The sequence below is a fragment of the Xylona heveae genome (assembly GCF_001619985.1).
Source record: "Xylona heveae TC161 unplaced genomic scaffold L228scaffold_10, whole genome shotgun sequence".
Taxonomy (NCBI): Eukaryota; Fungi; Ascomycota; class Xylonomycetes; order Xylonales; family Xylonaceae; genus Xylona; species Xylona heveae.
In genome coordinates, this window is record NW_017264202.1 from 647,548 (window position 1) to 674,073 (window position 26,526).

A 26,526-nucleotide genomic window follows, 5' to 3' on the forward strand; every position below is an offset into this window, starting at 1 on the left:
TATGCAATTCGGCTTTGGAGATGAACAACTCCACAAATGACCATTTGAACTCCCAAACCTCAAGTAAACAGACCTTTGGAATGCGAAAACAAGCAAAACGAGATGCAACCCATGAATTATGCATCATTGCGAGCCGCCCAAGGATTTCGCCCCGCGCCTGATCCAACGCCAAATGCAATATTGAGAGGTACTTTTTTTGTGGAGAAGTTAAGACAGGGGTTTCCTTTGTGGCTGGTACAGAAGCCCCTGTCAGTAAGGTAAGCAAATACGGTGACGTCACTGCTGCGTCTTTCGCTACGCGCGGGGGATCGCGGCGACAACCAAGACCAAAAATCACCCAGACGAGAAAAGACCGGCACTAACTAACACCAATCATTTACCAGAATTGGGGAATGACATCCCAGAAATCCCATACCCTGGACATCACATTCAGGGCAAAATCCCATCTTTTTCGTCACGGAGACGATCAGTCGCACCCCACATTATACTTTAACGTCCAAGTTGCTCCGCTAAGGAACGCTTCGCTTCATTGACATCAAGCCGACAGACGTCCACGAGAAATTCAAGCCTACAGGACAACGATGATCAATAACGCGAGCCTTGTTGAAAAAAGAAAAAAGGGTGCTTTACTTACTGTGTTTCTGTCACCAGCCGCTGCTTGACCTCTTCAAAGCGTTGCTCGCACAATTCCCAGATCTGCATTCGTCTCTTTGGCGAGATGGTCTTGATGCGGATCTGGAATCGTCCGCTGACCGGCCGGTGATCGGAAGCGTATACCTCGTGGCGTCGGTAATCCATCTGTTTGATACGTCCAAGTCCTCGATAAAGAAGGCGGTCGCACCAGGCTGGTGACCGCCGTTTCTCACTTGTATCGTAGTTATCCGTGCCGACATCGTACTTGTAGGTCGGCGCGAATGTGATAGGACACTCCGTGAACGCCCGCAGTCGGAAACCCGGATTGCGGCGACGGGAAAGTAATAGCTGATCACGGTCAAGCAGCTTGGAAAGGTTATTCGCCTTCACCGCGCTGACAACCGTATCTCGGCCCATTGTGTCAATGCGATAATTGAGGTCACCGTTCAATATACAAATTTCATGATCGAGGACCATGGTGCCGTCACCTCCTCCAACAAACATATCGGAGCGAGCAATGGGATTTCGCTCTGAGGGCAGTGAAGCAGTCTCTAGGATAGCTGCAATATCATTGTTCCGTTGAACCGTATGTTTTTGACCGGCCGCCAAATGGCAATTGACCAAGCATACCGAGCTGTCGTCAATGATGAATCGCATGATGAGGGCGCCCTATATCAAGAACAGTCAATTTCCCATCCCCCTTGAAATATAGTTGGGCATCAGACCTTGTTGCCATGCAAGCCACCCATACCACGCTTGACTTCAGAAGCATCAACACTTCGGATGTTATTCCGCTCTGAAGCCTTGACAAAAACGCAGGTGAATAATCCAACGAGGCTGGCCGTGTGAAGTAGATGATATGGTTGATCGATTGGCATAAATTCTTCGACGCACCGGCTGAGGTGATCGCGCCACGCACGATATTGTCTGCTAATATGCTCATGATCGATATCCTTCTTTTTGCTGCTAGTCTTGAAGAAGCTCTCTGTTCCGAATAAGTTTCTCTTCAATTCTACCAATGATGCTGTCAACACTCACTTGCGGTGATTTTCTTATCTTCAAGGTCGACGAGCTCTTGAAACCCAAAGACGAGCAAGTCTGGTGGGTCGCCATTTTGGAGTAATCTTCGAAAGAAATCCGCGTCGCGTTCATCCTGGTTCAGGCTAGAAGGCTTGGTAGCTCCAGCATTCCATGTAACAACCAGTGCGCTGATCTCACGGAAGTTGCAAAATTCGGTATCATGTTCTTGCATGTCCGCTTCTGCAGCAGGAGTTAAAACCAGGCAATATTCTTTGCCGTGGGGAAGGAGTACTTACCGAGCCAATCTTCTTGAAGCAGACCGTCCCAAAGTCGAGCCATGTTATCTCCACCAAGGGAAGCGACTTGCAATCGATCGATTTTCATCACAGCACTCCGGTCGACCACGATACCAGCGACAGGATTCTCATGCGCCTGCCAGTCCTTCTTCACGGTCCATGGATTTGTAGTGGTGTCATAGACATAGATCATGCCGGTGTTGTAGCCTGCCCAAAGGTACGCGCCTACACCTGCTAAAGAGTTGATTTTATAAAGGCTGACATTGACAACGCCAAGACAAGAGTAGTCTTTGCGCGAGTAAACTGTTACTTTGCCATCATTGTGCCCAAAATACACCCTATCAGGTTGGCTCATGATGACGGAACCAGAGGTCACGTCGCCGACATTTGGTTGGTTGAGGGGCCGCTGGAGAACCTGAAATTGTAAGCTTGAATCTGCGCTTGGCTGAAAGATTCTAAGGTCTTTGCCAGTGGCAAGCCATAGCTGATCACCAATGACGAGAGAGAAAGTGTGTCCTTTTGGGACACGGAAGGTTAAAGGACTATAGCCCAGGTTGGGAGAGCCTGTTTCATCGGATGGCCAAAGTAGCAGCTTTCCTTCATCATCCAGAGACCACATTTCACTACCGTGTCGGTATATTTTCACCAATTCTCTTCGGGGGTGAGCATTGGCTTTTGAAAACACAATGGTTTGGGTTGAAATATCCATCTCTTGGATCTCCCCATGGTTTGTGCCCAACCAGAGCCGCTTCCCTTCGTTTCTAAGATCGACTCCAGTTTTGAAGGCCAAAGCTGTGACTTTGGTTGTTTCGCCATGGCTGACGCTCATAAGAAGCTCTCCGGTTAATATGTTCCAAACTTTTGTAAGGAAACCGGAAGTGCACAAGTACTCGCCACAGATATCAAATAGCCTTGTTTCGTACTTGGTCGGAAACTCTCGTGGGCCGTGCTTAAAACACGGCCATCTTCGATTCGCATGCGAGGAATCGGGGTAATCGGTAAGGGTCGGTGTCACATAGTCAATTACAGCACCTGTCTCATCGGAATCGTAGACGTCATCGTATCGATATGCTTGCTTCAAGTCTAATGAAGTATTTGACGCAGAGCGGTACCCCTCCCGCAATGGCGTCTCCTGATCAACAAAGGCGGACGTCGGAGGAATAATAGGGGCGGTGCCTCTCCGTGGTGGTGGAGGAAACTTAGCGGTGGTCTCCGCGACTAAAGTCGCGGCCGTTTTGGAAGCGACAGAAGCAGGTGGTGATGGAGTTGGCAAAGCTAGCTGAGATGTTGGCCGCCCTGGACTTGCATCCTGCGATCCAAAGTCCCTCCGTGGAGGTAGTGAAGGAGGTGGCGGGGGAACGGCTGAGCGTCCTTCTCTCGATGGGTGTCTTGCTGGACGAGAGGGAGGAAGGGGATGAGCATCGAGATTGGTAAGCCCTGATCTTCCAGGAGATCGGGGAGCCGGTGGAGGTGGTGGGGGTCGGGAAGCACGGTCAAGTTGGATTGAATGGCGAGCAGAAGGGCGGACTTGAGTTGGGTCAAAATAACTGTCTCTTTTAGGTTTCGAGCCAGTATCTTGGCTCCGAGTACGTCGCTGAAACGGCGGGGTCTGTTCAGCCTCAGTTTCACTTTCAGGAGGGGTGCTAAACGGAGATACCGGTTCCTCGGGTGCTGTAGGCGCCGCGGTTGGTGAAAGTTTTAGGTTAGTTGGTTTTGGTTTCAATGGGATTGTAGGTGGTTTTGGAGGTATTTTTGGTTTTTCTGCACGATTGACAGGCGGAGGGATCGGTGGCGCTTGATTGGGACTCCCTTCTCCAGACCCTAGGCGCGGAGTCCGGATACCAGAATGACTGTCCGTGGGAGGTAGCAGGGGGGAGGGGCGTAGATCGGTGATTGGAGTTCCCACACGGCTACCAGCTCGAGAGTGACGCGCTGAGTGTATCGGGGATTGACTGGCCGAGCCTGTCGGTGTGAAGGATCCATTGAATAAGGATCTCTGAACAGCCGCCGGCGGTGGAGGCGGCGGCTTGCCGTCTAGAAACTTTGGCGGGGAGCGCGGTGAGTCTACTGTGACTTTTGGCGTGGGGCGAGGAGGAGATGCCGGCCCCATTGACATTGGTCTTGGCCGCCGAGCAGAGCCTGGAGATGGAGACCGCCGAGCATGTGGTTCTGCTGGAGAATGAAGCCCCGTCGGTGCTCCATTAATCCATAGTTGTGATTGTGGCCGTGGAAGGTCTAAAGAAATTCGGCCAAGTGAACGTGAAGGGGGCTCTTCCAGCTTATCGATCTGCGGACGAAGTGAGGGCGAATGTGTTCTAGATGGCCCAGAGCTGCTAGGCCCACGAGCAGCTATGCTTTCAAAATGTGACAGCAAGGAGGACACCGGACGCTACAATTAAAGATGTTCGATCAGTTAAGTGCTTCAAACAGTAGAAAACTAGAAGGTGTCACGACTTACGATCGAAGCGTCTTCGGAATTTTGATCACCTGCGCTAGCCATCTTGACATGAAGAGCAAACTGCCCTTACCGTCTCTTAAGGGAAATTCCACCGCCACATGAATTACAGGTAATCGTAGTCGTCATCCAAGGATCAAGCGCAGGCCGCTTTTCCCTCCATGGATACCCCACACTAATGGATCAAGGCGATGGAGTTGATAGTCTGAGCCTCTAACGGCTTCGACGCCGCAGTCTTTTCAAGCTTTAGATGCTGGTACCCGTATGTCTGTAACCCGAATCTCGCCGATTTCATGAATGTGTTGGTGGTAGCAGAGCACTTGTCTGAGCAAGCCTGAAGCCGGCCCGAGGTCATTTACCAAAACCCCAGCTGAAGCGTAATAATGAATCCTCCCGTTTGATCGTGAGCAGATATCAGTCCCAAATAGTTCTCCGGGAAAAGGCTTCAGATATATTCTTTGGCAATGCAACGCTAGGTACGGTAAGGTCCTTGGTCAATATCCCTCACCGAATGCCCGTCAAGTTGCTCACTTATTATAATCCACCGTTTCAACCTCCAGAACACGCAATGCATCCCCGTCCAATCTCCCAGCTAAAGATTCCCGGCAAGTGCCGCCCCGCTCGGTGGTGGGCTGTGCTCGTTCTGGGGAAGAAGTAGCAGTTACTTCTCTACCCTCTTTTGATTGCACCAAGCTTGAGTTGCCGCTACTGATAACGGGTACCTGAAACAGCGCACTTTCGGTATGCCAAAATTGATACGGATGAGAGCGCTTCGGAGGACCTCTTCGCAACAGGAGTGAGCCAAGTTAAAAATGGGATCAATATTATCTGATCCGATAAGATTGTTTAATCAATCAGATCAATCAGCATAACGTTGAACTCTTCGACTGAGATCCTGAGTAACCCGGATGTTCTAGGAACAGCCGGGTCGTCTTCTACGGTTTTAATTCATTCGAGTCGATTTTACATTTATTGGAAAAGCGTATTTGACATATATCATATCTTACTGTATGTTACTGGCGTACAGAAAATACTCAGATTAGCCAGACCACCTCACAATTATGGTAAAACCGTGAGCTGGTGCAGAACTGTTTGATCCATGTCATAGACCTACAGGAACTTTATAAGGGCCTGTCCTGACTCTTGTTGTTCAACCACATGATTATATATTGCGGATATTGCTTGTTCTAGAGCAGTTGAGCAGATCAATATAAAGGTTTTCGAGATTGGGCGGAAGGTACACGAGGAGGCTGACGTGTTTAACTTCAAGACGTGCACCATTTGTTTTAAATATGCAGCGAACATGGTAGAAGATGCGAGTAGAGCAAAATTGTAACTGAATTAACAGGATCACGGAAGAAATGCTGTTTAAAATTAATCGTCAACGCTTTAACATTATGATACAATCCTGGAATCAACCATGTCAGACATGCTGTCTTGCCCCACTCAAGGGCGAGATATCTTGATAAATCTCTAGCTCGCACCACCAGTTTCACCACCCGGCCGTGTAAGAATGGCGGCAGTTCCAGTTCCTGGTGTTCGGCCTCCCTTCTTTTTCGATGCCTCCTCTTGCTTTTCAGTCTCAATATTCTTCACATATGATTCGATATCCTCAACGGGGAGCAGTTCCAATGGTTTTCCAGGTGCCATGATTGCAATCTCGATGTTCTTGGCACCGGTTTGGACTACCTCGAGAAGTGACTTGACCGTCAGCTTAATTGTCTCCTCCCGGTCCATGCCGTCCTTATGGTTGCGCTCGAGGAACTCCCGCACGGTCTTGCTCGACCGGCCGATAGCGTTTGCTTTCCTGTCGATTCTTTAGTATCAGAAATCTCTACATAGTCGAAATCTCCTTACCATGCGGAGTAGATTCCAGAGGGCTCTGTCAGATATAATCTGGGGGTAGTGTCTCCCTTGTCGAAACCAACAATCAAAGTGCTAATACCGAATGGACGAACACCACCGCTCTGCGTGTACCGTTGCTGCACACCCGCCACGTATTTGGTGATGTAATCAATGGAGACAGGGTCCTCAACGGTCAACCGATGAGATTGCGCCTCTAATCTTGCTTTGTCGATGAGGATACGGGCATCGGCGTTCAGTCCGGCAAATGCTAAGCAAACGTGGGTGTCTATGAGGCCGATCTTGGAGGGTGTAATCCGAGTGTCCTGAAGTTTCATCGCTGATCGCTTCTCACAGCCGAGTACAACGATATCTTTGCCTTTGACGCCGACGGCGCATGTTCCTACCAATAGTCAATCGGGCGCGTACCAAACTAAGCCACAGCTAGGAATACCTCGTTTAACGGCCTCGAGAGCATATTCGACCTGGAAGACGTGTCCATCAGGACTATGAGATGCTTAGAAAGGTATGCTCTTTTCGGGCCATGGAAATCACGAAGCTCACCTGAAAACTTAACAAGAATGTTAGCGGAGGGTTCTCGGCGGTGCTCATAATGCCACTACTTACCTGACAACGCTCTGTCGTAACCAGACATGATGAGATGAAAATAAAGAAATGTCTATCGAATTTCCGAGTAAGTTTCTGCTAAATAGAAACGAAATAAGAAACGTGAGAAGACGGGGAAGAATTGGATGACGAGAATGAAGGTAAGTTTGGTGGTCCGGAGCTTTCGTATGCTCCCTCTGCCTACGGTTAGCTGTCGATGCACGACGAACGGGTAGATGACTAAGCACATTACTCCCATGCCAATTTCGCGAATCGTCATACACGCTGTACGGAATAAATCGTCGGAGTATCATGAAAATACCGATTTCTGAATTATACCAAACGATAATGGGCTGCTCTTCAGGAAGAGTAAAAATGAATCGATATATTATTCGGGAAAGTTAATTATCTGAAACGTATCTATCCTTTATCGCTTTACCCTTTCATAACTGCACCGCCATGTATATTCATCCTCATGAAGTGTATGAGGCATGATGACCATTTCAGGAATAGTAATTTCCGACTAACATTCATAGTGAAAGAGGCCACAGGGTGAATAGAGGAGAGCTCGACTATAAGTACTCCGCTTCTCTTGTCTTGCTCTGAGGTTTATTTTATTTCATGCTCGTATCACATAAAACGTGACTTAGAATCAAGGAGATCAAATAACAGGAGACATAAGAATTGCCCTCGAATCGTTGTTCTAGCGACTGCAAATATTATAACCAGGCATTTACACCTTTAAAATCAACTATACCTTTTCAAAATTTCATACGGTATGCTCACACCGACCTCATGAAAGTCATGACGCTCGTTTCAAAAGCTAATTGCGCAGATCCCTAAATGTTAAATCACCCAACGCTCACTGTTGACGCACTCAATCTCCTCAACGAAAGCGACCACCCGCCGGTGACTGTAAAACCGGGATGGCTGTCGCTCTCTGGTACCTTATGCCGGAGCATATCGATGGCAGATGAGATCAGTATTCCAGAGTTTGTTCACAGCCTTGAGACACTAGAATTCATGGGGTTTGAGAGCGACATAGCACAGAGGATTTGGAGGCGTTACCAAGACCACGAGCAGTTTGGAGACGGAATGATCACCTTCATGGACTTTGTGAGAGGGTATATTCAAAGTTGCCCTGATGCATATCTTCTTGACCACCAATGGGATGAGGTGATGAAGGAAATGGGGGTCACGAAAAAGCTCAGAGATGGAATCCTCACCGAGGGTTTCGACGATATCAGACTGTCTGGGACCGCGGCATCTTGGGTGCTTAAAACTATGGAGGACCTTTACCAGTGGGTTTCAACGGTGTCCAAACAGATCTCCGCCGCAAAATCACGAGCCCCATCGCAGATATCTTCCTCTCGGTGCCGTCAGGAGTCCGCGTCGTCCAATGAGAGCGCCGCTACCGATCAACTGCCCAGCTTCTCAGAGCACGACAAGGAAGCGGCGGAACCCGTGACGATTCTTTTCAAGGGAGGTTCTGTGCCACGGCTGCAAAGGGCTCTTTCAACTAATGATCCAGCCAAGCGGCATGACCTTTCAGCACTAGTCACTTTCCTTCCTGCAGACTTTGGCTTTGGCAAGGTGTACTTTACTCGGCAGAGACAGCTCGCATTGAGATACGCCATGTACGCTCAGGAGCGAGAAAGAATGAACAACATCCAGGTCGGAATTCTCCATCTGGAAATCCCAACGCGCCTGTTGGCCGATGCCCGCGAGATCTATGGACAGGATTGGAAGAGATTCGTCTGGGGCTGTAGAAGATGCCCTTTCCTTCCTCCTTTAGAGCTTGACGAGTTCGACAACGCTGGAATTCTGATCGGCCCAATCTGGATGGTTAGCGAAGATGCCGCTCAATCTGCGACCTTTACGGTCAATGATGTGAAGCCGTACAGCATGCCAAATGGCGTAGATTGCTCGCAGCATGCCTTTCGCCTACGAAAGTGCGTAGAAGTCCAAGAAGAGAGCAATGTCTGGATCGAGCAATTGGAGGCTCTGCCACAGAAAACTTGATAATTCAAGCGTAGCAGAACGAGATTTGATCGTCAATTGTACATGTCAAATATAAACTTCTTCCGCTGCGTGAGACGTAGTAATGACGGAAATTCTCCCATAAGGGGTTAATGATACCGATACATCTGCATTCTCGATTCCGGAGCTGTCTATGACTAGAGAATATCCAGAAACTGAATTGAAATAATTCGATATGCCAGCTACTGGCTAGCTAAACAGCAAACTGCTTCAATAACGATGAATAATTATTATAAACTTTTTAGAACAAGCATTGGAAAAATAACCGCCTTATTCTTTTGAAGTTAAGCTTGTACGGTGTCGTTACCCGGCGAGAATGACAACATCGGGCTAATCCCAGATAGGCAATGATACGATATGATACCGAGTAAGTTTATTCGACACTTTTTGTCGTCCCGGGCCGGTGTCGGACTCAATTGTATCTCATAATCCAGCTGGCTTGTTCGCATTCCCGGTCTCTCATCGGTTGTCATTCTTTGGTTTCCGGGGTGTGCTATTCTGGACTCTGGAGTATAATACGAAAGTTGTGAGAGGAACCATCGGTTTTTCCTGAAGTTGTCTGCCAAAAAGTAGGCGATACAATTGCACAGGCTCAATATGGCGTGCAACCCGAGAATATCATTGGCATTGCTGCGACGGGCTCGTGCTCCAGCTCCATTTGCGCGTGCAAGCCGTACCTTGCGACCTGCAACACAGCTCAGACTGGCTTCGACAACCGCCGAGGCTCATCAACATGATCCTACCGATACATCAAAAGCTGCTCCGAGCCCTCCAAAGGGCATCTCTTTCACAACCGAGAAGTAAGCCTGCAAACATGTTCTGGTCTGTTTTCAGAAATTTGCTGATTTTGGATGTCATTAAGATACCCGCAATTACAACGCGATTCTCGGTTTGCTAAGGTCCGTTTGCTATCGAGATGCCTATGAACTTTCCCTCAGCACTAGCTAACACCCAGCCTCAAGCTCACCGAGGAGCATGTGAATTATTTCAAGGACCTACTCGGAAAGGATTCCGCAGTGATTGACGGCGTATCACAAGATGCCACAGACGATATTGAGCCCTTCAACAGTGACTGGATGAGAAAGTTTCGTGGTCACACCAAGCTTGTGCTTAAGCCCGGATCCACGGAGGAGGTTAGCAAGGTGCTCAAGTACTGTAACGACAACATGCTAGCCGTTGTTCCACAAGGTGGAAATTCGGGTCTTGTTGGAGGATCGGTTCCAGTCTTTGATGAAATCGTCATCAACACTGCCCGGATGAACCAGATTCGCTCCTTTGATGAAGCTTCCGGCATTTTCGTTGCTGACGCTGGCGTCATCCTCGAGACTGCGGATTCGTATTTGCAAGAGAGAAACCACATTTTCCCGCTTGATTTGGGTGCCAAGGGCTCGTGCCAGATTGGCGGAAACGTCTCAACTAATGCCGGTGGCCTGCGGCTTCTCCGGTACGGCTCATTGCATGGCAACGTTTTGGGCATTGAGGCTGTCCTACCTGACGGAACCATTGTGGACGACCTTTCCAAGCTACGCAAGAACAACACCGGCTATGACCTGAAGCAATTGTTCATTGGCGCCGAGGGTACCATCGGTATCGTCACTGGTATTTCAATCATCTGCCCTCAGAAGCCGCAAGCAGTCAATGTCGCCTTCTTTGGAGTCGAAAGCTATGAGAAGCTCCAGCGTGCCTTCAGGGATGCCAAGGGCTACCTGTCCGAAGTCCTCTCCGCTTTCGAGCTCATGGATGGCTCGAGCCAGCAGGTCGTCAACAGCGTTACTGGCAAGAAACACCCCTTGGAAGGAGAGTATCCTTTCTACTGTCTCATCGAAACGAACGGCTCCAACAGCGAGCACGATGCTGCTGTAAGTTTGACCTGCGTTCACCTTCCACCGGGCTACTTCTCCCCGTTCTTTCTCAAATACTAACGCTTTGGTCAGAAACTCGAAGCCTTCCTCGAGCACGCCATGTCCGAAGAAATTGTCGCCGACGGTGTCCTCGCTCAAGACGAGACCCAAATGCGCACCCTCTGGTCCTGGCGTGAGGGTATCACCGAATGTCTAGGCCACTGGGGTGGTGTGTACAAGTATGATCTTTCGATTCCCTTGTCCGATCTGTACCAGCTTGTCGAGGACACCCGCGAACGTCTCAACTCCGCCGGCGTGATTGGTGATGACCCCGAGAAGCACCCCGTCGTGACCGTTGTCGGATACGGCCACATGGGCGACTCCAACCTGCACCTCAACATCTCCACCCGCCGCTTCGACAAGGAGGTCGAGCAGCTCCTCGAGCCTTTTGTTTACGAGTGGGTTGCCAAGCGCAACGGCAGTATCAGCGCCGAGCATGGCCTTGGTCTCACCAAGAAGCCTTTTATTGGTTACAGCCGTAGCGACACCATGATTGGCCTCATGAAGCAAATCAAGAACCTTTACGACCCGGTACGTTACATTCTTTTTCTATCCTTATTTTCTTTATGTCCTTCTTTGTTAGATTCTCTACACTGTTCGTTTCTTTCGCAAAAAAGATATATTTACTAATGCACTTTCTCGCACCACCTACAGAAGGGTATCATGAACCCGTACAAATATATATAAATCTGCATTCCCCCAAAAAATGCATTAATGAGATATACAATTCCATTATATCGGCACTGCCCTATTTTTTCCCCTTTCGCCCACGAGACAAAAGAGCATCTATTCAACACATTGGACTAGATAGCCATCTATCCATCCATCTTTTCTTCGAACTTTTTATCATCTAATTATCTTATCTAGTTGGAGCGAGAGACTGTTTAGTGACAATGGCGTTTTAGCGCCATTATCCTTTTTCATTTTTTTTTCTCTTTCCTCTTTTCCATTTCTACTTCATCTATTATACTTTTCTTTTTAACTTCTTGGCCAATTCTTTTTGGATTCAACTCTATCCTAAAAATCGTTCTGATAAGACTAGAACCCTCCAGCAGTCACAGCCAATACGTACTCGACCGGGCCAAAAATTTTCTTTGGACGAAAAGCGAGGATTTTAGTATAGTCCTACCTTAGGTATATTTGGATCATCTAGACGCTTTAAAAAAAAGTTAAACTTATCTATGGAGCACGAATGTACTGCATGTGAACTACTTGGCTCTCACAACTACATTGTCGATCTACATTGTGCATCAACGCATGTTGGGTCCTGCGCATCGCTGGTGGTAATTGGCAGTCCAACACCAGCTACTTTTGTCAACCGTTTTTATACCCAAGTCTCTGATCTTCACTTGTGCGTCCACTATATGAATTTTATGCATTTCTCGTCTCAAAAGGAAAGTATGCTCTTTATCATGTCTCAATCCACCCACCCAAAATAAATTAAATAATAACTCCAATGCCGTGCTTCTATGCTTCTTAAACGCGACACCCTATGCTATGCCATTATATCCAAAAAAAAAAAAAAGGAAAAAAGGAAAAAAGGAAATAAAAAATTCTGTCAAAATCTAACACGCCGCGTCTAGGCCTTGAAACTGATCAACGATGTGAATGGGACATGTGATAACTAACGAACAACAACAAAAGACAGCCCAATTCAAGGATTTAAGGATTCAAAGCCATATTTTAAAGTGGCTCTAGTGTGCCCGTGAAACTTATAGATGCTCCTCGGTAGGCCGAATGCCCCAGTCAAGCATATCGGCCAGCATGTCCCATGCTGGTTCACCGCCTGCTCGACTGACACTACGTAGGCCGGTGGCAGCGAAGCCGCACAGGCGGTCGATCTCTGCGCGCATTTCGCGTAGACGCGCGGCGAGAGGAACTCGGTTCGAAGGTAAGGAGGAGCGTGCACCTGATCCTTTAGACCCACGTGGATCAAGCTCATCATATTCACTGCTGTCGTCGGCTTCTTCGTCGTCAGAGCTATCGAAGTCCAGTCTAGCAGTTGGCCGCTTCATAGCTCTACCGGCGTATTGTTTGTCACGAAGGGCTTGGTCATGTCGACTGCCAGACAGGACTGAGCGGTCCACAGACCTATCTACCTCAGAAGCAGAATGGAGGTCTGAGAAATGAAATGCCAGGTCAAGGAGTGACATTAAAGCTTGATAGATTGGAGAGAGTTTTCTGGATAGGAGACATTGTTCTTGCAGCTTGACTGCAAAGTGTTCGTGCGCAGATATCATGGCATCGACGTCTTTGGCCGCATTCATGTCGTAGCGTAGTTCCAATGTGCTGGTTACGATAACAGTTTCGGTGAGATAGGAGTAAAGCGTGTTGACGAGCCACAATAGTCGGTGGCGAATGGATAGTGAGAGCAAGTTAACGTCGTAATTGGAGTCGGCGCTTGCATGGTTAGGCTTGATGAAGTCGGTCTTGAGGAGACGTCTTCGTTCGAGGAGGTATTTAGCATTTCGAATTTGGACAAGTAGGGTGAATACACGCTGGTAGGAATCGGTGATGGTGTGCCTGGCTATGATATTTGCAATTGACCAAGGAAGCTATGTGAAGTCAGCCAATTATTCTATTTTGTATTCTTCGTATACCAAGATGCCGGGGGCGGCATGGTAAAGGAGAGAGATCATACAGTGTATTCCACTTTTATAGTACCAAGCATTTTCAAGGATCGATGTGTGCCTCCTGTCTCTGCGCCTTCGCCTGCCAGAGGCGTCGATCGAACAAATAGTCTCTTTGGATCCATGCATGCCAGCGTGCCTAAAGCACCCTGAGCCTGCTCCGTCAGAAGGAAGCGATCATTCCAGGAATCTTTTCGACGCTCAATTTTTTCGAACAAAACCGTAAGCATGTTGGCATAGAGCGAGCCATCTTTCAGGAAGTAAATATGCTCCAGTGCGTCGAGGATAGTAAATAGTCCGTATCGGGAAAAGAGAACATTCCGAAGCACAGTTGATGCAGAGTGATGTTTGCTGTCGAGCCATCTCTCGAAAGCTTCGTCGAACAGGTCTGAAAATGGCGCCAATGGGATGGAGTTGTCTGTCCCACACACTGCGGCATAATCCAAATATGGCTCGTCTTCCAAAGCCGCAGGCCTGCTGCCGAATATTCCCAAGCGCCTCAGAAATACGACGCTCTTCCCCGTGTTGAGAATTTTCTTCGCTTGAGCTCGAAGGAATTCAGGAGCATGAAGCCGGCCTCGGTGATCCTGTCGCAAAAAGTATTGGTCATGCCAGAGATTTCGATTCTCGACGCTTTTCTCAGCCATACCAATAAAGAAAATCTCTTCGTTGTAATACAATTCTCCGCTTTCCATCCAAGCTCGGATTGGTCGCAAGTACGTGTTGAAGCAGTCAAGGAACAAACTCGTCATAAACGGGAAACTGACATCATCGCCTGCCAAATGGACGAGGCTTGTCTGGTGAAATAATTTTTCCAGACATTTGAAGGGATTTTCGCCTGCTGTCTCCTTGAGCGCAGGGAGCAGGTCTGCCAGCATCAGCAGAGGGAGAAGCGGAGTTTGAACACGGTGATAAACATCCACCAAGCTAACCACGACTTGTTTGCGAAGGTGCACAAATCGGCTTTCAATTTGGAGTAGCTTCTGTTGTAGAATTTTGAGTCGGCTGCTTATTGATGCATTCAAGCTTTGTAGTAGCGGAATGGATTGTTCAAGGCTCGTCCATTGCCGCACTGTCTGTACCTGCGTTCCTAAGTTTGCGAAAGCGGCCAAAAGTCCTTGGAATGAGTCATAAGAGGTATGGCCCAAGGCATACTTTTCTACAGGCTTGATGACCCCTGTTGAAGTATCACATGAGAACAGAGAGGTGGGAAGGCCCGAAAGCATAAAAAGCACCTCTCGGAGAGCCTGCATCTCGGAGAGCTTCCATGTTTTGCTGAGATCTATTGCGGTTTCTATTAGATCAACATCTTCTTTTGCAGGCCGTGTCCTGTGATTCCAGAATTGTGCCTTTGAGATGTGGTCCAGGATTGATTGATCGGGTTGCAACAGTGTAACTTCGAGATTCTGAGCCTCGTTCTCTTCAGCGGCCACCGATGAAGGCTGTGTTTCATCGCCTGAAACGCTTCTATCAAAGCTCCTTCGCTCGAATTCCTCGTCCTCTGACGACTCGGCACCAAAGTCCACCTCATCCCAAATGCCTTCCTCGTCCAAAGGATCTTCAGATATAATATCTTCCCACGTCAACGGCGGCGGAGATGGGGGAGGTTTAAGCGCCTCTAGATCCTCCAGACGGGAATTGGTCGCAGGCTTATTCGAGAGTTCCAGAATTAAGGAGAGCGCCTCTGGTGCCCAATTGTAGCGCAAAAGAGTGTCTTCATTTCGACGGTCCTCGATAGCATCGGCTAACTCGTCGCAATTCAAGATACTGAGCTTTTCCTGGAGGCCATCCAATCGCTGAGCAACCTCGAATTGGTTTGTCCGGCCATAGTTATGGTGCTTTAGACTCCGTGCAGCAAACTTTCTGCAGAGACGAAAATTCTGGGGGTCATTCTGTTCGGGTGTAAGAAAGCCGGCCGACAAGATCTAGTACAGCTTACCTGCTCAGTGATGCCCGTTAGGGCAGTGATGAGCTCATCAGTGAGAAGCCCCAGCTTGGCTAAGTGCGCCATAGATCACCAGATGCCTCAATTCCATCCAAAGCTGTTGCGTCATTGCGAGATATGCATGGCTGATAACTGTTGCTGTGACGCGTGAATGGAAAACGCGACGTTCGGCTGGCTTACGGTCATTGTCGCGTATAGATGGATGGCTCCTGATGTCAACAACATAATCTACTGCGGTCCCCTTCCCAATTGTCCAAAATCCGCGCTATAATTCCTTTACTTGTGCTCTTATTGGTTTTCCAAATAGTTTGTAAATATATTTCTAGCATAATAATCCGTATATATTTGAGTCGATTCATTCGGTTTCTGTGGCAATATGTCATGTATTCTATTCCACCCATGAACTCTGGACGTTATATATCTCCCATATCTTTCTTCTCTTCCATTTGTTATGAATAAATTCCTATACAGGGAAATGCAAGGAGAATAATTGAATCCCTAAAAATGGGCATTCTCGTATTCGCTCCTTGCTCACTACGAGGCTAGTCAAGGTGCTGCGTCGTTATCAAACGATATCTTCACGCTGATACCAATTCAATTTGTTATTCTTTTATAATGATCAGATATAGACTCTGGAGTAAAGAGCAGAATGGTTCTCGACATAATCTAATAAAAAAGGAACAAGATATGAAAATGAGAAAATGATGAGATAAATTGTTCTGTTGACGTGGAAATCTAGAAGAGGACGCATAAGGGGTCTGAGGCTAAACCGGATTAGGGAGAGTCCCAGTGACGGTGAAATGGGAATGTTCCCCAAACTCTCATGTGCGTCGTCATGTTCACAAATCTAGAAATCCCCGTTTTCCACTCCTGTTGCCTCTGTCCATCCGTTATAAATTGTCCGTTCCATACAGTACAGACAGGATATCACAGCTGGAGCAATAATTACTCAACATGGCCTTAGCAAGGCCGATGCGCATCCTGGTGGTGCTCATCTGTGCCCTCTTCATGTTCTTGGTTGTCCAAATATCCAAAACGACGCCAGAGGCGCGTCCACCCCCGGTCAAGCTGGACACCATGGAAAGCGACCCCAATCTGGACCGTGAGTAATCCATTTCTTGGCAGCATGCTTTGCTTCAATGCAATGTGGAGTATTCCCAAAAAGTTCTCAGCGGGCGAGCTAACACAATACTCTGTGAAGCAACCGGCGAGCCCGAAGGAATCCTGCACCATGTGGAAGGAGACAACTATGCCGCGGACAACCCCAATTCGGAGCGAATCAATGCGACTCTCTTGTCGCTGGTCCGGAACAGCGAGATTGACGGAATGGTTCAATCGATGCGCGACCTCGAGCGAACGTGGAACCACAAATTCAACTACCCTTGGACATTTTTCAACGACGAGCCCTTTACGGAAGAATTCAAGCGGAGGACAAAGGCCGAAACGAACGCAGAATGCAAATACGGTTCGTTCTTCATTCTCAAACGCCTCTCGGCGGCAGAGCCCTCCCGTGTTTACCGGCAATTGTAATCCACGCAAACTAACATTACTGCTGCAATAGAACTGATTCCCAAGGAGCACTGGGATGTGCCCAGCTGGATCAACGACGACATCTTCCAAGAATCTGCGCAGATCCTCAAGGAGCAAGATGTGCAATACAGCAACATGATGTCGTACCACCAAATGTGTCGATGGAACAGCGGCATGTTCTACAAACACCCGGCCTTGCTCAACACGCGATACTACTGGCGTGTGGAGCCCAAGGTTCATTTCTTCTGCGACGTTGATTACGACGTCTTCCGATACATGCAGGACAACAACAAGACATACGGGTTCACCATTAATCTATACGATTCGCCGCAAAGTATCCCGACTCTCTGGCCCGAGACGCAAAAGTTCCTTGCCGACCACCCCACGTACATTCATGGCAACAACGCCATGGATTGGCTGATTGACAGCGCTCGCCGGCCCGAGCACAATCTCAAAGCCAATGGCTACTCGACGTGCCATTTCTGGTCGAACTTTGAAATCGGCGACATGGAATTCTGGCGCAGCCAGGCATATGAGGATTACTTCAACCATCTCGATCGCGCAGGCGGCTTTTTCTACGAGCGATGGGGCGATGCGCCTGTGCATAGCATTGCGCTTGGTCTTTTCGAAGACTCGAACAAGCTTCATTGGTAAGTTGTCTTTCTCCATCCACTTATCAATCCAACCTTCCTCCATTGGCAACACAAATTCCACAGTAAAAGAAATATATATATCTAACAACGGACTCTCTTAGGTTCCGTGACATTGGATACCAGCACATTCCCTACTTCAACTGCCCCAACTCGCCTAAATGCAAAGGCTGCAGAACAGGTCTCTTCACCGATGGCGAGAAATTCTTGTACAAGGAAGACTGTCGCCCGAACTGGTTCAAATTTGTCGGCATGGGATGATGAACCGGAATCATTTGGTTATTTCCGTACCTTTGTAGCTTTATTTGTTTGGGGCTATTAAAAACCCTGCCTCAATATTTTCTTCAAAGACTTGAGGACTGTCGCGTCAACGACAATATCTTATAATGCCTATTTTAATGTCTCGTCATCCCATACCCGTTTATTACCTCTTTCATTTCCTACACCTTTCCATCCAACATATCATGGCGTTTCGTCTTTCTTTCTTTTTTTTTTTCTCTCTTTCTTTCTTTCTCCTTTTTTTCTGTTTTCTTTTTTCTCATGTTTGGGTCTCGGATAAGGGATTTCAAGGATCGACCTTACCTATACGCAAGGTTCACATACTGTACTGTAACACTGTAACCTGCAAAGTCAAAAATATATTGGCCATCCAAGGGTATGGCGTTAACAATATCTAAGGAAAGAAGAAGGGAAAAAAAAGGTGGAAATGCACCATGTTGTAAGAATAGTAATAATAGATGATATGAAAATGGAATAAACAGACTGGGTATGTCTTGGGAACAATAAACAGTATACCTAAGTATCAACAGTATAAGTGAAGAAAACTAATCCCGCGGGAAATGTATTGAGTCACGAGAGAAACGAGAGATACGAGACGTGGAGCATTGCGGGTTGACAAAGAATGGAAAGACTTTGGCCTTTGGGTCGGCAAACTATCTGTCCAAGATAACAAGATAATGTGCTCGATGATTACTGGTACAGACCTACGTGATATATGGGAATAAAGGTTCGACAAAGAATGGGAATAAAAGAACTGAGAACTAAGGTAACAAAAGTTTAGATATAAGACACTATACAATAGACGATAGTCTACACAAGGCCACTGTCCCTAAAGGGGTACAACGACGACCTCCCTCTCTCTCTTTCAAGCACACAAGATACATGCTCGCCAGATTCTAGCTGTCACGCTCTTCTCCCGACCGGACGGATTACATCAAGACACCGACTGAATTATTTGACAGGAATCGCTTTTTGAATTCGGCAACAAAAAGTCTTAGATCGTCGCAACTGTCCGTCTTCTTGTCCTTGCCTCTCTTCCCTCTCTATCCCATCATGCACTCCCGTTTAGCCATTAAGAATCTATTGCGACTCGGGGTAGAGGTCCTCCTTGAGGTTGACGCCGAGCTCCTCACGGAGGGGTTGCAGGTCGCTCAGGTACTCCTCGTACTGGCCCTTGTTCTCGACCTTGGACTTGATACCTATGAGATAGTTAGACAAGGATTCGTGGAAGGGCTTGTTGTTGAAGTGATGTCGTGTTCGCAAAATAATGGGTTGCAGATCTCTTCGAGGTGTGACATGTGGATTGAAATGTACACCCCGAGATCGGACCATTGACTCAATTAAGAGATGAATGAATGGCAGGGGGGAGACTGAGAAAACAAAGAGCGTTTATCGTACCCTCGAAGATTCTGACGGCGGTGGGGAAGTCGTTGACACGGCGGGCAGCGCGGAGGGCGGCGCTGATGACCGAAGGAGAGGGAACCAAGTCGTAGGCGAAAGCGTTGTTCAGGTTACGCTACATTGAAGATTCAACGTTAGCCAATGGCATTGATTTTGTTTGGCAAATTGGGTGGTTAAGGAAGAGGTGGTGATTCCGCCCGACCGAAGCGATAGTGGAAGCCAATTGAGGTTTTTAAATGGGCACTCGCGTACCTGAAGCTCGAAAACATCCTGCACAGAATCAAACTCCTTCTCGTATCTGTCATTGGCGAACGTGCGAGTCAGCAAATGGTCGGATTGGTAGATTGCGATCGTAGAACAATTGGGATGTTAGACGTCGTGAACGAGACTTGGGCCGTAACAGCCGAGCTCTCCTCGCACAGCGATGGAAAAGCTAGGTTGGATGCAAAGCCTCGTCTCTGATCACAAGTGTCCACTGCCATTGATCGCCAACGACAGGCCCAGTGATGGTGAAATGTACCTGGCAGTGAACTCCTCGAAGCTCTCCTCGTGGTGGTCCTCGGCGCGGCGGATCGAGGTGGTGCTGAAGTTGCTGCAGACCTGGACAGGGCGAGCAGCAACAGCGAGTCGCGGCTGGGCGCGGATGAAAGAGACGGGCGTCTTGCGGGCGGCCAGGCGGAAAAACGACATTTTGTGTGTTTTTTTTTTGTATGGTAGAAGGTATGGAGTGGAGAGGATCCGTCGAGGGGGAGAATTGATGGTTGTGGAGAAAGAGGTTCGAGTTGGTTGGAAGGTTCAAGGCAAGTTAGTGAGTCGAGTTGAGTGATGGTTTGGTGCGATGGGTCTTTCGCTCTCTCTGGTCTCACTCTGCCTTTCTCTCTTGGCTGAATCGGGAAGGTTTTCTTTCTCTTTGGGCTCAAATTGGCTTCGGCTGCCTCCTGGTTGGCTGCTGCATTGACGGAGCACTGTAGGTCACAGACTGTGTATTTTTAAGTACGACGAATCTGATAACGCAGGTACACAATTATGCAGCGATGCATAATTGTGATATCTACGGTGCGGCATTTCTGCCAAAAATGCAAGGAATATGCTACGATATACGCGCACCAATGGAATAGAAGAGAATTAAGTTATCGTTACTGACATGGATCATATTCGTTCCCCGAGTACAGTAATTAAGGCATTCTGACATCTCCGTCGATACGTAAGCTGACATGGTTATGTAGCTTTTCGAAAGAAATTCGTAACTAATGATGATAATGATACGCATTCTTGCTCCATGTGGCTGTTGACTTTAAACTTCTCTGCCCAGTCCGCCGGAATCGACCACCCGCCGGGTTGCAGGGAATAAGGGGGTTACAGTACGGAGTAGTGAAGATGGTTGCGAATTAAATGCTCAGCGTTCAATTGATTGATCACTTTACATTGGAGCACATGATTCTCATCGTAGTTTCAAGCCGAGGTGTCTCGGCTTCTGTACTCTTGGCGACGTGATGAAATTGATCACTAAATCTAGTGAATTGACTGGCTCTTGTTATTTTGTGTTGTTTCCAACTTACTCTTTTTTTTGCTTCCTGGTCGCGCTAAAAATGCAGCAAATCTCCGACTTGCCGACCTCACCCACCCAATTGGAAGGGTACGACGTGCGGCCTCGGCCCCTTTCTTGCTGCCGAGAGCGTCTTTTCACGACAAAAACTGGCGTCTCAACCACCAACGTCTCTCTCCGCCAGACGTCCATTCACCCTCCAAACCCTCCCTTGGGACCCTTGTTCTTCTTTCTTCCTCCACTTATTATTACCCTTCTCGTCGCTCATTAGGCATCGTGGAGTTGTGATAATATTGTGGATATTTTAATTGCTTTATTTTTAACTACACAATTAGTGCATCCTTCAGCGCTCGCAATCGCATTGTCAACAACGGCATTTTCTTCTTGCCTGTAATTGCGCGCGCGCAAGAGAATCAAACACAATCATGTCTTCTGATCTTCTCAAATCCATTCCTCTGCCGTCTGTCGACCGGCCATTTGGCATTCACCTATGGCCTATTTTCGAGAAGGCCTTTACAGCCGTGATGGGCTACGCCCCTCAGGATTTCCGCTTCGTTGACGGCAAAACGCCCATGTCCACCCTGTCCGCCACCGCTACGATGCTTGTGACCTACTATGTGGTCATCTTTGGTGGCCGCGAAATCATGCGCAACCGTCCAGCATTCAAGGCGAACGGTCTTTTCAAGATCCACAACTTCTACCTGACCGCAATCAGTGCCATTTTGTTGGCTCTCTTCATTGAGCAGCTGCTGCCGACTTTGGTCAGAGGCGGCACCTTCCATGCTATTTGCAACTACGACGGTGGTTGGACTAATGAGCTCGTGATCCTCTACTACGTAGGTGCCGCACGAATTCATGGGTTTAATGCCTCGGGCTAACCTTTGATTCCAGCTTAACTACCTGACCAAATACCTCGAATTGATTGACACCGTCTTCCTGGTGGTTAAGAAGAAGCCGTTGAGTATGAAATCATGAATTGGAGGAAATTCGGAAAATTGCCCGCGCTAACGTTGTCCCAGCCTTCCTTCACACCTACCATCACGGTGCTACCGCTCTCCTCTGCTACACTCAGCTCATCGGCCACACTGCCGTCTCCTGGGTTCCCATTACCTTGAACTTGACCGTCCACGTTGTTATGTACTGGTACTACTTCCAGAGTGCTCGCGGTATCCGCATCTGGTGGAAGCAGTGGATCACCCGTCTTCAGATTATCCAATTCGTTATTGACCTTGGTAAGTTTGTATCATATAAGGAATCATTGACTCTACGCCTGGAATGAATAATTGGACTAATCCGCAAACCCTGCAGGTTTTGTCTACTTTGCCTCCTACACCTACTTCACCAGCACCTACTTCCCCTGGCTGCCTAACGCTGGCAGCTGCGCCGGTGAGGAGTTTGCTGCCTTCTCCGGTATCGCCATCCTCAGCTCCTACCTCCTCCTCTTCATCTCTTTCTACCTGGCCACCTACAAGAAGTCGGGCAAGAAGGGCTCCGGCGCCGCCAAGAAGGCCGTTGTCGACATGAAGAACGTTCAGGTCCCCACTGTTGAAGACACCGTCCACGAGACCAAGGCGGTGCTTGCCAACGGCAACGGCGTGGCAACTGCAAACGGTGCCAGCCCCAAGGGCCCCGTCACTCGCTCGCGCAAGGCCTAAACGTGTTGCTGCATCGCAGAACCAAAATCCTTCGCTCTACGCAAAGCTAGACCATGCGCTTACATGGTCCTTGATAGACAACAAGCGGATGGTGGATCTGCCCAGCGTGCCATGACGAGCTCATCTTACCAAACCAAAAATTCTACAAAAATACTCGGGAACGTGCCGGAGAAGTACGACTGCGATCATCGAGTCTCGGGTGCGTTTCCGCATGCAACGCGATACTTCACGACCCTTTGCATATTCATTATTCATCTTCATCGCTCTTGCATGGTGTGTACGATAACAGCCCATGGCGAGCTTCGTTTCTTCGTCCCCCCTCTGCCCAACCACACTTATTTCAACAACGGGCCCCCTTTGAAAGAGCTAGCCCGTTTCTTTGGTAATTGGCAACTGTTCTTTAGTTTTTTCTTCTTTTGCCTGGTGCATTTTCTTTTCGGGCAGAGAAAACCCAAATTTTTTGCATGATAGAAAACATGTACATGTAGATATTCGAGGAGAGAGGAGGATTTATCAGCTGCCGACTTGCGGAGTATGGGCCTTGCAATGGTCTGCACCCGAGTCCTACCACGTTACCGTAATGCTTAATTATATCTTGCCTTGGCATATAGAATTGTAATGAGACGAGCTGTTTCCATTTCATGCCGTATTATCAATATGCTACTCTCGTACAAACGTGTTCAACGTCCAGTAATCTCTTCGTATTGGCGCATATTTGGTGAAGGTCTAAGATCACTGTTGCATAAACACTATTTATGATTTGCTTTATAAATTATAATAAGACCGATTGCTAATATGCAAGGTTCTATGGTGTAGTGGTAGCACTTTGGATTCTGATTCCAACAACCTGGGTTCGATCCCCAGTAGGACCTCTCTTTTTGATTTTTTGCCAATTGCATGTCCCAGTCTCTCTTGCATATTCTCACGTCATCATTATTGTGTCGAACTCTTCTACGACTCTTATGTGCTCTGCTCTAGCTCTTTTACAATCAACTTTTGTCACACCTGCATCGAAGCTCCTTGCTCTCAAGATTCCGGCTGCGCTTGTAGGTTACACAGCGCGCCGAGACCAAAGCGTATCTCTCAGAACGATCACGCATTCCAAGTCACATATGCAGCTTACATAATCCAAATCTCGCTTCGCACACCTCGCGTCTGCTCCCGAGGGTCCCTTTTGTCTATAAATTCCCCTCTCACCCCCCAATTTATCCTCTTTTCTTCTTCATACTTACCTTGTGAGGGCGGCCGTGATCAAGAAGACGGTTTGCCAATGAGAGAACCCTGCATTGCACAGCGCGGAGGTGATCTCGTTTGAGTGTCCTTCGGGGCCCTCACTCGCGCAATTTTTGATGGACTTCATATATCATATACATTATGATTGTATGGTTTTATGGCTTTTCAGTGATAGTGTTTTCGCCTTGTTGCGAGATATCAGGGAAGAGTCTTTAGTAGAGCGTTCTTATGCTTGTAGTTTAGCCATTCAACTTGGAAGCATCGGCTTTCATCTCTCCATCGGTGAAGCTTGAGTAAAAGACGATGAGCCAGACACGTGTAATTTGGTTTGTCTAGGGGTGGTGGTGCTGAACCCAGGGTTTGGGTCTATTGGAAAGCGTTGATACAGGAGGGTTATTCATACTGTAGCTCAATTATAGCTTGACTTTTGCTAGTAAATAATATACGGAGTACTGAGTTCAAGGCTTTTCCGGCTTTGACTTTGCTAGATATACCGCCCAAGTCGTGCAGAGCTTAAGCAAGGTACACGTGGCACCAGCCCAGTAACTTCCTGGTATTTACAGTCGAAGACAAGGACCAACAGCCATCGATACATGATCTGAATTATCCAACCAACCAGAATACCAACGCCGGGCACAAACGGAGGGCTTCCACGGAAGATGCTCTTTGTGTGCCGCAGGCGACAAACCGTAGCTAATAAGCTGGAAGTGTGTCTCTTGCATTTGTCATTCGTCCTTTCGGAGCTTGCAGCAAGTTTTTGTTGAGAACCTTTTTCTTTTTTTCTTTTTTTTTTCTTTTGAAAAAAAAAAAAAAAAAAAAAAAAAAAAAAACAAAAGTACCAAGTTTATCAGATGCGCATGGCATTTTTACACATGTGACTACTAGTTTCGAAATACAACCAATGACAGATCACCACTCCAAATCCCGCAATGAGGAACTCAGTTTCTGTTCACTTAAGGCGCGTATTGAAGATAAGTTAAGATCCTTGAAGTTTTCGACCTCGCGCTCGGAAGGAGTTCTCCATTGCCATAGCTTCGTATACTCATCATGCTGACCTTGGAGCACTTTAAGAACATATTTTCCGAGCGTAGGCAGAAATTTGAACCCTACAAGACGAAAAAGGGGAAAGATTAACAAAGTCCGTTCAGATAAGGCAATGGGAATAAAATGGTCAGGCCAACATACCGTGATTTGAGCCACCTGAAACAACTATACAACCTTCCAAGCCTGGGACCCAATCAATCAAGAAGTCGTCGTCAATAGATCTTGAGTCCCAACACAATTTTGCCATGACGATTTCAGCTCCGCTCAGGTCGGCGACATTTTCCGAGATGAACCTCTTTATGCACTCAATAGATGCCTTGGGCACATTGGTTCGCTCTTCCAAAGACCACGAGGTAGGTATTGACAAGGCATTAATATGAGCAGGTCCAGCCCCTTCAACTTCGTGATATACAGTGTTTCTCCATTGAGGCGCGTTATGAAGTATTTTGACCGTTCCGTATTCTAAAGCCTATATTAGAAGCACCTCATCATTCTGATTCGGAGAACATACCATCAAGAGGAAAAACCGTGAAAGAACCGCTTTCGTCCTCGCCTGTATAGTTCCACATCGATATGGGGAAGTTATCTGGTCGATATCGTTCTTGTTGAGCGATGGGGACCTTAATCTGGGCCACAGTACCCGCCGCTGCTGTCAAGATATCGCTCGACGCTGGGACCAGGACGTGGGTGTGTGCACCAGCAGCTACAATGACAACATCGCTGCGATGCAGCTTGCCATCCTCGGTCTTTACACCTAGAACTCTTCTCTGATCTCCATGTTTCTGTTCAGACGCATATAGTAGCTGGCTCACGCGCCCAGCTGGTCCTAGAACAGTCTTTCCACCTAATTGTTTCACTTTCTCTAGCACGAAGGTACATGCATCCGAGGCCCGAAGAAAGCCTGCAGATGAGTCGAAGACGCCTCCCAGGGGCAGGCCGTTTGACGTGCGGCCAAATGGATCGACCTTGGTGTCGCTCCACCCTTGAGAAATTGCACGCTCACGTTCTGCTGTGTCAGCCAGCTGATACTGCGACTCACGAAGCCCAAGCGCCTCCATGGTTTTGAAATTTTTGACTTCAACAGGGAGGAGTTCCTCTTTGTCATTGGTACGAGCCCAGCCACTATTGATCAAAAGTGGATGTGATGCTTCTTTATTCCACGACTTCCAACTCTCCACGGCCTCCATTGCTAAAGACGTGTAATGGCCCTTCGATCCATACGCAGCACGGATGACCTTGCGAGTATCTTCGGCCGCATATCAGCATAATTGAGTAGTCTTCAAGAACTAGAGCACATACCAGAGGAAGCAGAATCGGCGCCATTATAAGGTGAATAGTTGCTCTTGTCAAATTGCTGTGCATCGAGGATTGAAACGTCTCTATACCCATTCTCAAGAAGATGAAGCGCTGTTGATAACCCAAAAACTCCAGCTCCTGCACATTCATCAGCTGGGACACCAAGACTTTCAAGGATCCTCTTAGAAATTGGAAAAACCATACCTATAATAAGAATTGATACAGCTGATCCCCGAGACAGCACCTCATGCTTACGCTTTTCAGTACTACTTTTGGCTACCATGACCACAACAATTGAGACAACTCGATGGCAGAGAATCTTAGAAATGTAAAACAATGCAAAGTGAGCAAAGATTTCGGATCTTCTATCCGTCCCAAATTCACATGTATGCAGAAGCATTGCTTTAATCAGCCATCCTTGCCCCTCCCGTGAAACCGACGTTCGGTCAATGGTGATGCATCCCGAAATCACCGGGCCGGTTGCAATAGTCATGCAGTAATTACGTACATCTCACTTTTCTTAA

The 26,526-nt window shown here is 47.8% G+C and overlaps 11 protein-coding genes and 1 non-coding gene across 12 annotated transcripts; 7 read left to right on the plus strand and 5 right to left on the minus strand.

Annotated features, from left to right (window-relative positions):
- Positions 1–489: 489 nt before the first annotated feature.
- On the minus strand, positions 490–4,449 carry L228DRAFT_254033 (DNase I-like protein; the record flags this gene model as incomplete). The annotated part of the gene is made up of 6 exons (XM_018333799.1): positions 490–568; positions 635–1,302; positions 1,359–1,618; positions 1,672–1,893; positions 1,950–4,338; positions 4,408–4,449. The coding sequence occupies 6 exons, from the start codon at positions 4,447–4,449 to the stop codon at positions 490–492; spliced, it is 3,660 nt and encodes a 1,219-aa protein (XP_018185918.1).
- A 1,123-nt stretch (positions 4,450–5,572) lies between these two features.
- On the minus strand, positions 5,573–7,029 carry L228DRAFT_250054 (N-terminal nucleophile aminohydrolase). The gene is made up of 5 exons (XM_018333231.1): positions 6,874–7,029; positions 6,811–6,817; positions 6,701–6,753; positions 6,262–6,649; positions 5,573–6,211 (listed from the first exon to the last, which is right to left on the minus strand). Exons 1-5 carry the CDS (start codon positions 6,899–6,901, stop codon positions 5,878–5,880), a joined length of 810 nt encoding a protein of 269 aa, XP_018185919.1. The 5' UTR covers positions 6,902–7,029; the 3' UTR covers positions 5,573–5,877.
- A 445-nt stretch (positions 7,030–7,474) lies between these two features.
- L228DRAFT_26732 (hypothetical protein) lies at positions 7,475–9,162 on the plus strand. Its single transcript, XM_018334977.1, has 2 exons — positions 7,475–7,628; positions 7,688–9,162. Exon 2 carries the CDS (start codon positions 7,696–7,698, stop codon positions 8,872–8,874), a length of 1,179 nt encoding a protein of 392 aa, XP_018185920.1. The 5' UTR covers positions 7,475–7,628; positions 7,688–7,695; the 3' UTR covers positions 8,875–9,162.
- Positions 9,163–9,330: 168 nt separating this feature from the next.
- Positions 9,331–11,973, plus strand: L228DRAFT_250056 (hypothetical protein). Its single transcript, XM_018333232.1, has 5 exons — positions 9,331–9,692; positions 9,755–9,791; positions 9,855–10,751; positions 10,827–11,324; positions 11,448–11,973. The coding sequence occupies exons 1-5, from the start codon at positions 9,490–9,492 to the stop codon at positions 11,478–11,480; spliced, it is 1,668 nt and encodes a 555-aa protein (XP_018185921.1). The 5' UTR covers positions 9,331–9,489; the 3' UTR covers positions 11,481–11,973.
- A 467-nt stretch (positions 11,974–12,440) lies between these two features.
- Positions 12,441–15,434, minus strand: L228DRAFT_285080 (hypothetical protein; the record flags this gene model as incomplete). The annotated part of the gene is made up of 3 exons (XM_018336299.1): positions 12,441–13,348; positions 13,435–15,315; positions 15,363–15,434. 3 exons carry the CDS (start codon positions 15,432–15,434, stop codon positions 12,506–12,508), a joined length of 2,796 nt encoding a protein of 931 aa, XP_018185922.1. The 3' UTR covers positions 12,441–12,505.
- An 888-nt stretch (positions 15,435–16,322) lies between these two features.
- L228DRAFT_254036 (glycosyltransferase family 15 protein) lies at positions 16,323–17,809 on the plus strand (the record flags this gene model as incomplete). The annotated part of the gene is made up of 4 exons (XM_018333800.1): positions 16,323–16,470; positions 16,570–16,833; positions 16,930–17,548; positions 17,653–17,809. The coding sequence occupies 4 exons, from the start codon at positions 16,323–16,325 to the stop codon at positions 17,807–17,809; spliced, it is 1,188 nt and encodes a 395-aa protein (XP_018185923.1).
- Positions 17,808–18,288, plus strand: L228DRAFT_26766 (hypothetical protein). Its single transcript, XM_018335013.1, has one exon. The coding sequence runs from the start codon at positions 17,935–17,937 to the stop codon at positions 18,223–18,225; it is 291 nt and encodes a 96-aa protein (XP_018185924.1). The 5' UTR covers positions 17,808–17,934; the 3' UTR covers positions 18,226–18,288.
- A 240-nt stretch (positions 18,289–18,528) lies between these two features.
- On the minus strand, positions 18,529–20,153 carry L228DRAFT_250058 (COX5A-domain-containing protein). Its single transcript, XM_018333233.1, has 4 exons — positions 19,749–20,153; positions 19,481–19,526; positions 19,226–19,343; positions 18,529–19,026 (listed from the first exon to the last, which is right to left on the minus strand). Exons 1-4 carry the CDS (start codon positions 19,916–19,918, stop codon positions 18,908–18,910), a joined length of 453 nt encoding a protein of 150 aa, XP_018185925.1. The 5' UTR covers positions 19,919–20,153; the 3' UTR covers positions 18,529–18,907.
- Positions 20,154–21,199: 1,046 nt separating this feature from the next.
- L228DRAFT_213832 (fatty acid elongase) lies at positions 21,200–22,429 on the plus strand (the record flags this gene model as incomplete). The annotated part of the gene is made up of 4 exons (XM_018330009.1): positions 21,200–21,610; positions 21,666–21,735; positions 21,794–22,006; positions 22,083–22,429. 4 exons carry the CDS (start codon positions 21,200–21,202, stop codon positions 22,427–22,429), a joined length of 1,041 nt encoding a protein of 346 aa, XP_018185926.1.
- L228DRAFT_26786 (hypothetical protein) lies at positions 22,274–23,062 on the plus strand. The gene has a single exon (XM_018335042.1). It carries the CDS (start codon positions 22,493–22,495, stop codon positions 22,895–22,897), a length of 405 nt encoding a protein of 134 aa, XP_018185927.1. The 5' UTR covers positions 22,274–22,492; the 3' UTR covers positions 22,898–23,062.
- Positions 23,063–23,230: 168 nt separating this feature from the next.
- Positions 23,231–23,301, plus strand: L228DRAFT_t110. Its single transcript has one exon. It is a non-coding gene; the product is annotated as a tRNA-Gln (tRNA).
- A 1,161-nt stretch (positions 23,302–24,462) lies between these two features.
- On the minus strand, positions 24,463–26,285 carry L228DRAFT_285084 (sarcosine oxidase; the record flags this gene model as incomplete). The annotated part of the gene is made up of 5 exons (XM_018336300.1): positions 24,463–24,768; positions 24,848–25,168; positions 25,218–25,952; positions 26,006–26,140; positions 26,207–26,285. The coding sequence occupies 5 exons, from the start codon at positions 26,283–26,285 to the stop codon at positions 24,572–24,574; spliced, it is 1,467 nt and encodes a 488-aa protein (XP_018185928.1). The 3' UTR covers positions 24,463–24,571.
- Positions 26,286–26,526: the final 241 nt, after the last annotated feature.

Bases quoted from the DNA above. Each gene is read 5' to 3' on its own strand.
- L228DRAFT_250054 (XM_018333231.1), bottom strand. From the start codon at position 6,901: ATGTCTGGTTACGACAGAGCGTTGTCAG. The intron at 6,650-6,700 runs GTATTCCTAGCT...GACTATTGGTAG, and splicing joins TCTCGAGGCCGTTAAACGAG to GAACATGCGCCGTCGGCGTC. The intron at 6,212-6,261 runs GTAAGGAGATTT...AAGAATCGACAG, and splicing joins TCTGGAATCTACTCCGCATG to GAAAGCAAACGCTATCGGCC.
- L228DRAFT_26732 (XM_018334977.1), top strand. From the start codon at position 7,696: ATGTTAAATCACCCAACGCTCACTGTTGACGCACTCAATCTCCTCAAC.
- L228DRAFT_250056 (XM_018333232.1), top strand. From the start codon at position 9,490: ATGGCGTGCAACCCGAGAATATCATTGGCATTGCTGCGACGGGCTCGT. The intron at 9,693-9,754 runs GTAAGCCTGCAA...GATGTCATTAAG, and splicing joins ATCTCTTTCACAACCGAGAA to ATACCCGCAATTACAACGCG. The intron at 10,752-10,826 runs GTAAGTTTGACC...CGCTTTGGTCAG, and splicing joins ACAGCGAGCACGATGCTGCT to AAACTCGAAGCCTTCCTCGA.
- L228DRAFT_26766 (XM_018335013.1), top strand. From the start codon at position 17,935: ATGCCTATTTTAATGTCTCGTCATCCCATACCCGTTTATTACCTCTTT.
- L228DRAFT_250058 (XM_018333233.1), bottom strand. From the start codon at position 19,918: ATGTCGTTTTTCCGCCTGGCCGCCCGCAAGACGCCCGTCTCTTTCATC. The intron at 19,527-19,748 runs GTACATTTCACC...CGCCAATGACAG, and splicing joins TTCGAGGAGTTCACTGCCAG to ATACGAGAAGGAGTTTGATT. The intron at 19,344-19,480 runs GTACGCGAGTGC...TCTTCAATGTAG, and splicing joins AGGATGTTTTCGAGCTTCAG to CGTAACCTGAACAACGCTTT.
- L228DRAFT_26786 (XM_018335042.1), top strand. From the start codon at position 22,493: ATGGTCCTTGATAGACAACAAGCGGATGGTGGATCTGCCCAGCGTGCC.